Source organism: Pongo pygmaeus, chromosome 8 (assembly GCF_028885625.2).
Source record: "Pongo pygmaeus isolate AG05252 chromosome 8, NHGRI_mPonPyg2-v2.0_pri, whole genome shotgun sequence".
In the NCBI taxonomy this organism is placed as follows: Eukaryota; Metazoa; Chordata; class Mammalia; order Primates; family Hominidae; genus Pongo; species Pongo pygmaeus.
This window is the reverse complement of record NC_072381.2, coordinates 37,942,822-37,956,827: the sequence shown is the minus strand read 5'-3', so window position 1 is coordinate 37,956,827 and position 14,006 is coordinate 37,942,822. Positions and strand designations below refer to the sequence as shown.

Below are 14,006 nucleotides of genomic sequence, written 5' to 3'. Positions count from 1 at the left end.
AGTATAGCCAAAACAAGCAACTTGTAGCAAAATGTGTTATCAGTTAAGACTGGAAGCTTTGGATAACATACTTATTTCTGACTATCATGTGGCTGTTTTTTTTCAGTTGAAACTACAGGGTTATAGCATACTCCTATACATGGGGATAAGGTCACGTCTGAAGGGAGTGGCTATTCCTATTAATACTATCAGTCATTCCAGCAAAAACTATCCTGCAGCAGAAAATGAACACTCAGAAGAAAGGTGTTACAGGCTGAATTATGTCCCCTCATATATGTGACTGTATATGAAGACAGGGCCTTTAAGAGGTAATTAAGGTAAAATTACATCACTGGGATGGGCCCTAATCCAATATAACTGGTGTCCCTTAAGATGAAGCCATTAGGACACAGAAGACAGAATGGGGGATGACCAGCTGAGGACACAATGAGGAAGCCATCTGGAAACCAAGATAAGAGGGCTCAAAAGGAACCAGTCCATTGATATCAGACTTCTAGTCTGCAGAACTGAGAGAAAATACATTTCTGTTGTTGCTAGTCTGTGGTATTATATTATGTGGTATTATATTATGATGGCCCTAACAAGCTGATAGAGAAGACTTCAGATTAGAACGAAGAAAAGTCACCTTCTCCTTCTGGAGCCAGGAGTTAGTTTGACTTTCACTCTGAGCTCTTGAGATTTCTAAGGCATTTCCAGAAGAAGCTGGTAAACTAGGCCCAGCCACTGGAAGCAGGTCAGGGGTGAGGCAGGAAGTCCAAATGGGGAAGGCAGGCCAGGTTTTTTCCTGGCTTGGGCCTGAGTTGTAACTTATTTCCTGCCCTGTACTTCTTTTCTGTTATGGTCAGACTTTCAATAAAATAATTATTAATATTATAACCTGACCTTTGGTTCTTTGGGGTGATTTGCTTCCTTTCTTTGGAACAAATAAAGAAGAAAAACTTCTGTGTACACTGGAGTTTCATTTTTATGAAGGAGGGTCATCAGGGAGCAGAGAGCAAGGGGAGCAAAACTGAGCAACTGGTGTTGAGCACACGTGAGGCCCCAGGTGCACCTCTCAGGCAGGAATACCTTAGAGGGAAAGGGGCCTAATTTCAGGTAGGCTAGAAGATCTCCTTGAAATTAAATTAAATGTAATATTATTTTCTATGGCAGTTTAATAAATTCTGAAGTATGCAATTGGCATGAGGAAATGAGAGACATATTTTGAGAGTCTACACAGAATTCGATTTGGGAAGATGATTATGGGTTGGATATTCAAACTGCTGGTAAAAGTGTGAGACATTTAGATGTTAAAATCTAAAATCGCTGATCTGGAGAAACAGTGTGGCTCACTCTGTCAGTCACAGTGTTTTTTACACATAGAGGGCACCAGCCAAAATAGAACTAGAAAGAAACCGATACACACACACATTAATGTGTATATTTTTAAATATATAAAGAAATATATACCATATGTAAATATATGGTAAACATATAAGTAAATAAGAATTAAAATAGAGATGTTTACACATAAACTATGTGTTGCTGTCTTATAGTCTGAGATGGTGTTTCTTCATGTAGGTGAGAGGCAATTTATGTATATCTAACTAGAGATACTACACGTAATTACATGTATGAACATGTATTTCTCCATATATATAAAGATAAATATTTATTTTAAAAAAATCCCCAAATCTCACATAATCACACATAACCCCACAAAGCAGATGCGATTCCACGTTCCCTGGAGGATCTCACATAAACACACACACACACACACACAGATGCACTTCCATATTCACTGGAGGATCTCACATACACACACACACACACACACACACCCCCCAGATGTACTGCCAAGTTCTCTGGAAGACACTGTGCTTTTCTGCCACCTTGTGGCAGCACAGAGAGCAAACAAGCCCACAGGAGTTTTTTTCTGCCAGTTTTATAAGACATTTTATAGTTGTCAAATACCTGGCCATTGACCTTTAACCAGAGCAAGCCCAGCGGCCATTGCCCTCTAGTAGAAAAGCTGCCTACACCTCCAGAACCTCTCAATGAGGCTAGGTGCCCATGTTTTGAGTATGTAAGGTGGATGCATCCAATGGTGTCCCACATCAGGTGGGTGAAGAAGAGGCTTTCCTGGGAGAAGAGAAAATGCTGGGTCTGAGCTTTCAGAATGCACTGGGGGCAGTGCAGTTGTTGGGGGTTGCGGTGGTACAGGGCCAGAGGAGCAGCAGGGCCAGAGGAAGACTGCACAGGGTGCCCTTGAGACTTTCTGGATGCAGACTGAGAAAGCCTGTTAGGGTAGTCTAGTGGGTCTACAGCACCCCTTATGGCAGCCTGAGGAACACCTGGATGAAAGGCAGCAGGAGAGCCATGTGCCTGAGACCTCACACCAGTGTGAGCAGCAGGGAAACAGGGGTCTGGCTTAACAAAACCCCTGGACTGCAATGTAGGTGGTTGACAAGGAAGAACAGTTCAGTGGTAGAGTGTTGGGCACTGCCTTCCCAGCTGGATGAATAATGCCTGTCCCAAAACTAGGGCCCAGCTTGTGGTTGAGGCAGTTCATTGTGGTGGATTCAAGTAAACTTGCTCAAGTGGGGATGCTACCAACAATCCTCACGCCTTGGGCTGGGAACACTGTTAGCTTTTTGTCTGGCTTGTGCTTGTCAAAACAAGGCTGGATAATGCATGGCTACACAAGCCAAAAAAATGGATGATCTCTTCTGTTATTTGATGCTCAGGAAGACAGTGACCAGGTGGAACTTGAGTGGAAGAACACCAAATTTGATCAGGTATCATAGGCTTTTGATGATCCTGTTCATGCCAACACAGTTGGTCAGCACTCTTTGTTGATCTCCACAAGTGTGTGTGCAAGCTGGCCCAAACACCAAGGGAAATAGTGTCTCTGATCTGGACGTCCAACTTGAAGCTGCATTTTCTCACGAGAACAGAGGATCAACACTCAGTGGGGTCTCAGTGTTTTAAAATCACTGATCCGCAGAAACAGTGCGGCCCAGTCTGCTAGTCTGAAGTGTTTCACACATACAGGGCATCACCTAAGATAAAACTAGAAATAGGAGGGATGGAGCCAAGATGGCCAAATAGGAACAGCTCCAGTCTATAGCTCCCAGCGTAAGCAATGCAGAAGACAGGTGATTTCTGCATTTCCAACTGAGGTACCGGGTTCATCTCACTGGGGAGTGCCGGACAGTGGGTGCAGGACAGTGGGTGAAGCGCACCATGAGTGAGCCGAAGCAGGGCAAGGCATCACCTCACCCAGGAAGCACGAAGGGTCAGGGAATTCCCTTTCCTAGTCAAAGAAAGGGGTGACAGATGGCACCTGGAAAATCAGGTCACACCCACCCTAATACTGTGCTTTTCCAACAGGCTTCACAAACGGCACACCAGGATATTATATCCCACACCTGGCTTAGAGGGTCCTATTCCCACAAAGCCTCGCTCATTGCTAGCACAGCAGTATGAGATCAAACTGCAAGGTGGCAGCGAGGCTTGGGGAGTGGGCGCCAACCATTGCTCAGGATTGAGTAGGTAAAAAAAGCGACCCAGAAGCTCGAACAGGGTGGAGCCCACCACACCTCAAGGAGGCCTGCCTGGCTCTGTAGGCTCCACCTCTGGGGGCAGGGCACAGACAAACAAAAGACAGCAATAAACTCTGCAGACTTAAATATCTCTGTCTGACAGATTTGAAGAGAGTAGTGGTCCTCCCAGCACACAGCTTGAGATCTGAGAACAGGCAGACTGCCTCCTCAAGTGGGTCCCTGATCCCTGAGTAGCCTAACTGGTAGGCACCCCCCAGTATGAGTGGACTGACACCTCACACGGCCGGGTACTCCTCTGAGACAAAACTTCCAGGGGAACGATCAGGCAGCAGCATTTGCGGTTCAACAATATCCGCTGTTCTGCAGCCACCGCTGCTGATACCCAGGCAAACAGCATCTGGAGTGGACCTCCAGTAAACTCCAACAGACCTGCAGTTGAGGGTCCTGACTGTTAGAAGGAAAATTAACAAACAGAAAGGACATCCACAGCAAAAGCCCATCTGTACATCACCATCATCAAAGACCAAAGGTAGATAAAACCGCAAAGATGGGGGAAAACAGAGAAGAAAAACCAGAAACTCTAAAAATCAGAGCGCTTCTCCTCCTCCAAAGGAATGCAGCTCCTCACCAGCAATGGAACAAAGCTGGTTGGAGAATGACTTTGACGAGTTGAGAGAGGAAGGCTTCAGAAGATCAAACTACTCCGAGCTAAAGGAGGAAGTTCAAACCAATGGCAAAGAAGTTAAAAACTTTGAAAAAAACTTAGAAGAATGGATAACTAGAATAATCAATGCAGAGAAGTCCTTAAATGACCTGATGGAGATGAAGACCATGGCACAAGAACTACGTGACGAATGCACAAGCCTCAGTAACCGATTCAATCAACTGGAAGAAAGGGCATCAGTGATGGAAGACAAAATGAATTAAATGAAGCGTGAAGAGAAGTTTAGAGAAAAAAGAATAAAAAGAAATGAACAAAGCCTCCAAGAAATATGGGACTATGTGAAAAGACCAAATCTACGTCTGATTGGTGTACCTGAAACTGACGGGGAGAATGGAACCAAGTTGGAAAACACTCTGCAGGATATTATCCAGGAGAACATCCCCAATCTAGCAAGGCAGGCCAACATTCACATTCAGGAAATACAGAGAATGCCACAAAGATACTCCTTGAGAAGAGCAACTCCAAGATCCAAGACACATAATTGTCAGATTCACCAAAGTTGAAATGAAGGAAAAAATGTTAACGGCAGCCAGAGAGAAAGGTCGGATTACCCACAAAGGGAAGCCCATCAGACTAACAGCTGATGTCCCAGCACAAACTCTACAAACCAGAAGAGAGGGGGGGCCAGTATTCAACTTTCTTAAAGAAAAGAATTTCCAATCCAGAATTTCATATCCAGCCAAACTAAGCTTCATAAGTGAAGGAGAAATAAAATACTTTACAGACAAGTAAATGGTGAGAGATTCTGTCACCACCAGGCCAGCCCAAAAAGAGCTCCTGAAGGAAGCGCTAAACATGGAAAGGAATAACCAGTTCCAGCCACTGCAAAAACATGCCAAATTGTAAAGACCAACAAGGCTAGGAAGAAACTGCATCAACTAACGAGCAAAAGAACCAGCTAACATCATAATGACAGGATCGAATTCACACATAACAATATTAACTTTAAATGTAAATGGACTAAATGCTCCAATTAAAAGGCACAGACTGGCAAATTGGATAAAGAGTCAAGACTCATCAGTGTGCTGAATTCAAGAAACCCATCTCACATACAGAGACACAGATAGGCTCAAAACAAAGGGATGGAGGAAGATATACCAAGCAAATTGAAAACAAAAAAAGGCAGGGGTTGCAATCCTAGTCTCTGATAAAACAGACTTTAAACCAACAAAGATCAAAAGAGACAAAGAAGGTCATTACATAATGGTAAAGGGATCAATTCAACAAGAAGAGCTAACTATCCTAAATACATATGCACCCAATACAGGAGCACCCAGATTCATAAAGCAAGTCCTTAGAGACCTACGAAGAGACTTAGATTCCCACACAATAATAATGGGAGACTTTAACACCCCACTGTCAACATTAGACAGATCAACAAGACAGAAAGTTAACAAAGATATCCAGGGATTGAACTCAGCTCTGCACCAAGCAGACCTAATAGACATCTACAGAACTCTCCACCCCAAATCAACAGAATATACATTCTTTTCAGCAACACACCACACACACACCAAACTGTCTCTCAGACCACAGTGCAATCAAACTAGAACTCAAGAATAAGAAACTCACTCAAAACCGCTCAACTACATGGAAACTGAACAACCAGCTACTGAATCACTACTGGGTACCTACGAAATGAAGGCAGAAATAAAGATGTTCTTTGGAACCAACGAGAACAAAGACACAACATACCAGAATGCCTGGGACACATTCAACCAGTGTGTAGAGGGAAATTTATAGCACTAAATGACCACAAGAGAAAGCAGGAAAGATCAAAAATTGACACCCAACATCACAATTAAAAGAACTAGAGAAGCAAGAGCAAACACATTCAAAAGCTACCAGAAGGCAAGAAATAACTAAGATCAGAGCAGAACTGAAGGAAATAGAGACACAAAAAACCCTTCAAAAAATCAATGAATCCAGAAGCCGGTTTTTTGAAAAGATCAACAAAATCGATAGACTGCTAGCAAGATTAATAAAGAAGAAAAGAGAGAAGAATCAAAGAGATGCAATAAAAAATGACAAAGGAGATTTCACCACCGATCCCACAGAAATACAAACTACCATCAGAGAATACTATAAACACCTCTATGCAAATAAACTAGAAAATCTAGAAGAAATCGATAAATTCCTCAACACATGCACTTTCCCAAGACTAAACCAGGAAGAAGTTGACTCTCTGAATAGACTAATAACAGGCTCTGAAATTGAGGCAATAATTAATAGCTTACCAACCAAAAAAAGTCCAGGACCAGATGGATTCACAGCCAAATTCTACCAGAGGTACAAGGAGGAGCTGGTACCATTCCTTCTGAAACTATTCCAATCAATAGAAAAAGAGGGAATCCTCCCTAACTCATTTTATGAGGCCAGCATCATCCTCATACCAAAGCCTGGCAGAGGCACAACAAAAAAAGAGAATTTTAGACCAATATCCTTGATGAACATTGATGCAAAAATCCTCAATAAAATAATGGCAAACTGAATCCAGAAACACATCAAAAAGCTTATCCACCATGATCAAGTGGGCTTCATCCCAGGATGCAAGGCTGGTTCAACATACAAAAATCAACAAACGTAATCCAGCATATAAACAGAACCAAAGATAAAAACCACATGATTATATCAATAGATGCAGAAGAGGCCTTTGACAAAATTCAGCAACCCTTCATGCTAAAAACTCTCAATAAATTAGGTATCGATGAAACCTATCTCAAAATAATAAGAGCTATCTATAACAAACACACAGCCAATATCATACTGAATGGGCAAAAACTGGAAGCATTCCCTTTGAAAACTGGCACAAGACAGGGATGCCCTCTCTCACCACTCCAATTCAACATAGTGTTGGAAGTTCTGGCCAGGGCAATCAGGCAGGAGAAGGGAATAAAGGGCATTCAATTAGGAAAAGAGGAAGTCAAATTGTCCCTGCTTGCAGACGACATGATTGTATATCTAGAAAACCCCATCGTCTCAGCCCAAAATCTCCTTAAGCTTATAAGCAACTTCAGCAAAGTCTCAGGATACAAAATCAATGTACAAGAATCACGAGCATTCTTATACACCAATAACAGACAGAGAGCCAAATCATGAGTGAACTCCAAAGAGAATAAAATACTTAGGAATCCAACTTACAAGGGATGTGAAGGACCTCTTCAAGGAGAACTACAAACCACTGCTCAAGGAAATAAAAGAGAATACAAACAAATGAAGGAACATTCCATGCTCATGGGTAGGAAGAATCAATATTGTGAAAATGGCCATATTGCCCAAGGTAATTTATAGATTCAATGCCATCCCCATCAAGCTACCAAAGACTTTCTTCACACAATTGGAAAAATCTACTTTAAAGTTCATATGGAACCAAAAAGAGCCCGTATTACCAAGTCAGTCCTAAGCCAAAAGAACAAAGCTGGAGGCATCACGCTACCTGACTTCAAACTATACTACTAGGCTACAGTAATCAAAACAACATGGTACTGGTACCAAAACAGAGATATAGACCAATGGAACAGAACAGAGCCCTCAGAAATAATGCCACATATCTACAACTATCTGATCTTTGACAAACCTGACAAAAACAAAAAATGGGGAAATGATTCCCTATTTAATAAATGGTGCTGGGAAAACTGGCTAGCCATATGTAGAAAGCTGAAACTGGATCCCTTTCTTACATTTTATTAAAAAATTAATTCAAGATGGATTAAAGACTTACATGTTAGACCTAAAACCATAAAAACCCTAGAAGAAAACCTAGGCAATACCATTCAGGATATAGGCATGGGCAAGGACTTCATGTCTAAAACACCAAAAGCAATGGCAACAAAAGGCAAAATTGACAAATGAGATCTAATTAAACTAAAGAGCTTCTGCACAGCAAAAGAAACTACCATGAGAGTGAACAGGAAACCTACAGAATGGGAGAAAATTTTTGCAACCTACTCATCTGACAAAGGGCTAATATCCAGAATCTACAATGAACACAAACAAATTTACAACAAACAAACAAACAACCCCATCAAAAAGTGGGCGAAGGATATGAACAGACACTTCTCAAAAGAAGACATTTTTGCAGCCAAAAAACACATGAAAAAATGCTCATCATCACTGGCCATCAGAGAAATGCAAATCAAAACCACAATGAGATACCATCTCACACCAGTTAGAATGGCGATCATTAAAAAGTCAGGAAACAACATGTGCTGGAGAGGATGTGGAGAAATAGGAACACTTTTACACTGTTGGTGGGACTGTAAACTAGTTCAACCATTGTGGAAGTCGGTGTGGCGATTCCTCAGGGATCTAGAACTAGAAATACCATTTGATCCAGCCATCCTATTACTGGGTATAAACCCAAAGGATTATAAATCATGCTACTATAAAGACACATGCACACATGTGTTTATTGCGGCACTATTCACAATAGCAAAGACTTGGAACCAACCCAAAAGTTCAACAATGATAGACTGGATTAAGAAAATGTGGCACATATACCCATGGAATACTAGGCAGCCATAAGAAAGGATGAGTTCATGTCCTTTGTAGGGACATTGATGAAGCTGGAAACCATCATTCTCAGCAAACTGTTGCAAGGACAAAAAAGCAAACACCGCATGTTCTCACTCATAGGTGGGAATTGAACAATGAGAACACATTGACATAGGAAGGGGAACATCATGCACCAGGGACTTTTGTGGGGTGGGGGGAGAGGGGAGGGATAGCATTAGGAGATATACCTAATGCTAAACGATGAGTTAATGGGTTCAGCACACCAACATGGCACATGTATACATATGTAACAAACCTGCACGTTGTGCACACGTATCCTAAAACTTAAAGTTTAATAATAATTAAAAAAAACTTAAAAACCAGTTTCTGCTTAGTAACTAATTTAATCAAATATTTTACTCCTAAGGTTTATTTTTTGTTCTATTTCATACTTTTCTATATTTGGATATTCTAGAAGTTTGCAATCTGTGAAAACTAAGGATTCCTCATGTGAAATGGTAAGAATTCGTTTCCTTATTCATCATTTTATATTGTTCATGTTTTGTCACCTATTTGTATATTTCAAAGTCTCTTTTTATACTTTTGAAAGGCCTTGTGTCTATCATTAGAGATAAAGGAAATAGTCACAATATATGAAAAAAATATATAAATTTAGTATTCTAATTTTGTAAAAGTATGTTTTTATGGTTGATATATTGGCATTGTATGTTTTTGTACAATAAGCATAATTCAGAGTGAGAAAATACATCTGGAAGGAGTCATGAGTGCCAACTATGATTACCTCTGCATAGTGAACGTGAGGGATTTTTAACTTTTTAATAATAGTCTGTTTTCCATATTTTCTGCAATAATCATGTATTATCAAAAATAACATTTAAGTTTTAAAACAAAAAAAGTACTAGAAATAAATATATTCCCACACATAAATGTGTTTACATTTAAAGGTATAAGGAAGTATGTAGCATGTAAACATGTGTATAAACATATAAATAGAAATATAGATGTGTAGACATAGATCTTTGCTGCACTCTCTGCCAGCCTATGTTGGTGTTTTTCCATGCAGGTGATTAGAAAACATAAAATATACATATTCTTATGAAGGAATAAATTTGGATATTTGGTATAATTATGTATATTTATATATAAATACACATATTTAAATAAATTTATAAATGTAAATATATATGTATAAAATAAACATTACCCAAAACTCAATGAAAATACCACACGTACTACAAACAGATGCACTTGCATGTGTGTTAGGGGCCATTGGTCCCCTGTGGCCTTCATGCCACCTACTAGCAGCCTAGGGAAACCTAAAGCCAGCAGGAGTCCTTTCCTGCCAGGTCCATGTCACTGGTCATGGATGGGAAACACCTGGCCATTGCCCTTTAACAAGAGCCAGTGTAAGGGCCATCACCCTCCATCGGGAAAAATGGCCAGTTTCCCAGAACTTGCGTATCAGGTTAGCTGGGCTTCTTTGGAGCACTTCAGGTGGAGGCAATGCAATTAGTTTGGTGAGTAGAGAAGTGGCTTTCCATGGAGAGAAAGAAGTGTCTGAGCCCTCAGTATGCACTGGGAGCAGAGAAAGCAGGTCAGGTAAAATGGCACAGGATGGAGGGGCAGACAGGCCAGAGCGAGACTGCACTGAGTGGCCTTGAGAGCATTTGGGGACCAAGAGCAGCAGCATGACTTCCCTCAAACACTGAGGGAAGCGATGGCCCTGACGCCCAAAGTCAAATGCACAGCTACATCTTCCCACTGGGCCAATCAACACTGGGTGGGGCCTCAGCTTTGGGAATCACTGATCTGGAGGAACAGGGAGCCCCAGGCTGTTGGTCTGGAGTGTTTCACACATTCAGGGTCCCACCTAAGACATAGCAAGAAATAGATATATCCACATTCAGAAACGTGTGTTTGTTAAAGATATAAGGGCATATTTAACATATGTGAATATATGTATCAGCATATAAATAAATAAAGATCTATATATATACATATATATATTTATACAGGAAACTGGGTAGGGCTTTCTGCCTGTCCATGGTGGTGTTTCTCCACTCAGGCAAGAAGAAAATCTATCTCCCTATCTACCTATCTATCTATCTATCCACACATACATAAATATATACATATTCATATAAATCAGTGAATGCAAATATTCTGTATAATCTGTATTTATATAGAGAAAAATATGTATGAACAAATATATAAATATGGGAATATATGTATAAGTCTCTATGTATAAAATAAACATAACCCAAACATGTTACCCCAAATCCACACAGATGCACTTGCACTTATACGAGAAGCCACTGGGCCCCCTTACCACAGACTGGCAGTGGAGTGAAACAAAGAGGCCCAAAGTCTCCTTTCCTGCCAGTTCTGTGTGAACCTCCACAAATGACAAACACCTGAACATGGCCCTTTGACCAGATCCCGCCCAAGGGCCATTGTCCTCTAGTGGAAAAGCTGTCCACTTATCCAGAAGCTGTCACTCAGGACAGGGACTCCTTTTTTGATAGTTGAGGTGGGGAACTAGAGAGGCATCCCGGTTTGGGGGGGTGGAGAAGAGGCTTTCCAGGAGGATGAAAACAGGCTAGGTCTGAACGCACAGGAGCAACTGGGCGCAGCATGAGTCTGGGTGCGGGCCCAAGGGTCAGCAAGGCCAGAACAGGATGGCTCTGAGTGCTCCTCAGAGCATTCAGGGACCAGGAAAATGGCCCCCGATTTATTCTGAAGACTGCACAGACCAGCGTGAGCCTGTTATGGCAGGCTCCAGCTGTATCTCAAGAAACCAGGGCAGACTCAAAGAACACTTGGATTAAAGACACCTGGGAGGGAGGCTGAGATGGGTAGATCACTTGAGGTCAGGAGTTCAAGACCAGCCTGGCTAACATGGGGAAACCCCGTCTCTAATAAAAATACAAAAAAATTAGCCGGATGTGGTGGCAGGCACCTGTGATCCCAGCTACTAGGGAGGCTGAGGCAGGAAAATCGCTTGAACCCGGAAGGTGGAGGTTGCAGTGGGCCAAGATCGTGCCACTGCACTCTGGCCTGGGCAACAGAATGAGACTCCATCTAAAAAAAAAAAAAAAAACCTGAGAACCCACAGACGAGGCTTCTTCCAAAACTTTGAGAATCATGGAAACGGGTCTGGCTTGACAAAGCTTTCTTGTCCACAGTGTAGGTGGTAGATGAGGAAAACCAGGTCAGAGGCAGATGCTGGACATGGCCATCCCCAGGGGATGGATGATGCCTTTCAAAGAACTCAGCCCCAGCTTGTGGGTGAGGCAGGTGTATCCCAGAAGGCTGAACTATGCGTGCTAAAGTGAAGAGTCCACCGGGATCCCTGAGGTTCCGGGCCTGGCATCTGGCCTTGGGACAGCAGCAGTGCTAGCTTTCTGCACAGACTTTGGGTCGCCAAATCTAGGCTGAAAAATGTATTGCCTTACACCCAAAAGAAAACCCCATCTCTTCTGTCCTTTGAAGCTCAGGGAGGTAGCAACCAGATAGAACAGAGGTGCCTTTCCAGTCTTCCAGGGAATAAAGAATCGGTCGGGCTGTGGAAACTGCTTCTCTGGAGAAATGAAGCAGTGGGGTCTGCCGGTCTGGAGTGCTTCACACATAGAGGGCACCAGTTAAGGCATAACTCGAAAAAAGATATACACAAATCCATATCTATATTTTTAATATATGAAGAAATCAATAACCTATATAAATATATGCATCAACATATAAATAAATAAAAATTAAAGCAGAGATATTTATACATGGAACTTTTAAGTGCTGTTTCCCTTTGTGGTGGTATGCCTCCAGGCAGGAACGAGAAAGCCTACATATGTAAATTAATACATAAAAATATGTATTACTTAATAAACTTATATAATCACATAGATTTATATATAAATATGCATGTATGTACATATATTCAAATATGTATGTATGTATATTCATATATAAATCATAAACCCTCAAGCATGTGGGTATACACACACACACGTATAAACTAAACATAACCCAAAAATCTCACACAAAGACACACACACCCCCACACACAAATGCACGTACTTTTACACTCCTGGCCATTGGGCAATGCTGCCACCTACTGGCATGGAGCCAAAAAGCCACATTACGTGACCCCCTTGCAGATGGTAAACACCCAGCCTTCCCTTTGAACCAGGGCTAGTCCAAAGGCCATCATCCTCTAACTTAAAAGCTGTCCACATCGCCAGAAGCTGTCAATCAGCATAGGTGCTCTTGTTTTGGATACCGTAGGTGGTTGCATTCAAGGGTGTCTTTCACGGCTGACTGAACTACGCAGGAGCAGGTAAGGTTTTCACAGCACAGCTGCATCTTCCCAGTCCACCAGAGGAACCACACTCAGTGGGGGCTCAGGGATTTGGAACTCTGCTATTAGGAAACAGTGTGAGGCACACTGTGAGCCTGGAGTGTTTCACACATAGAATACACAAGCAAAGATATAACCAGAAATATACACACAAATATGAATATTTAAAATGTATCATGAAATATGTGACATGTGAATATATGCATCAACATAGAAATAATTAAAAACTGATATACAGGTTTTTATACATACAGTATTGTAGTGCTTTTTACCAGACTGTGGTGCTGTTTCTCTATGAAAAAGAGTAAAAATCATCTACACACAAACACACACACACACATACACATACATATGGAAACTATAATATTATACCCAAAATGTACTTCTTTGACATATTTTGAGATAGCCTTTCAGAGGGCCTGCAATCAGAAGGAGCCCTACAAAGTTGTCTTTTGCAGGTGAGATTTGCAACTTTATAGAAAAGCTGCATTGATAGAGTCATAATTGAAGCTCTGAGGCCCTCCTTTGTCTGGATGTAAGAAAGTTGAACTGAGAGTCTGACACCTTTAGAGGTCTGAGAAAAAAAAATTACGAATTCTTTCTCTGAGGGCTACCACCTGTGAGGATCTTGTAAATGACAAGACCACATTTCCTAGCCAGGCCTTTCTGTCTCCTCTGATAACTGGTTTTGCCACCATCCCCTGTTTTGTCACTATCCATGCCCCTATTCTTTGTGTTACCTGAAGATGTCATAAAACATCAACCCTTTGCTTCTCTTTGAGTTCCTACATTCTGTGTATTTCATGTGCACATATTTCAAATGTATATACATTTGCATGCTTTTTCTCTGATTAATCTGCCTTTGGTCAAA

General features: G+C 41.5%; 1 protein-coding gene across 1 annotated transcript in view; it reads right to left on the bottom strand.

Annotated features, from left to right (window-relative positions):
* Positions 1–13,140, bottom strand: part of LOC129044992 (uncharacterized) — a 45,918-nt gene extending 32,778 nt beyond the window's left edge. Inside the window, exon 1 of the mRNA XM_054503302.1 lies at positions 13,058–13,140. Within this exon, the coding sequence (XP_054359277.1) occupies positions 13,058–13,140 (83 nt within the window). The remainder of the gene's footprint in view (positions 1–13,057) is intronic.
* Positions 13,141–14,006: the final 866 nt, after the last annotated feature.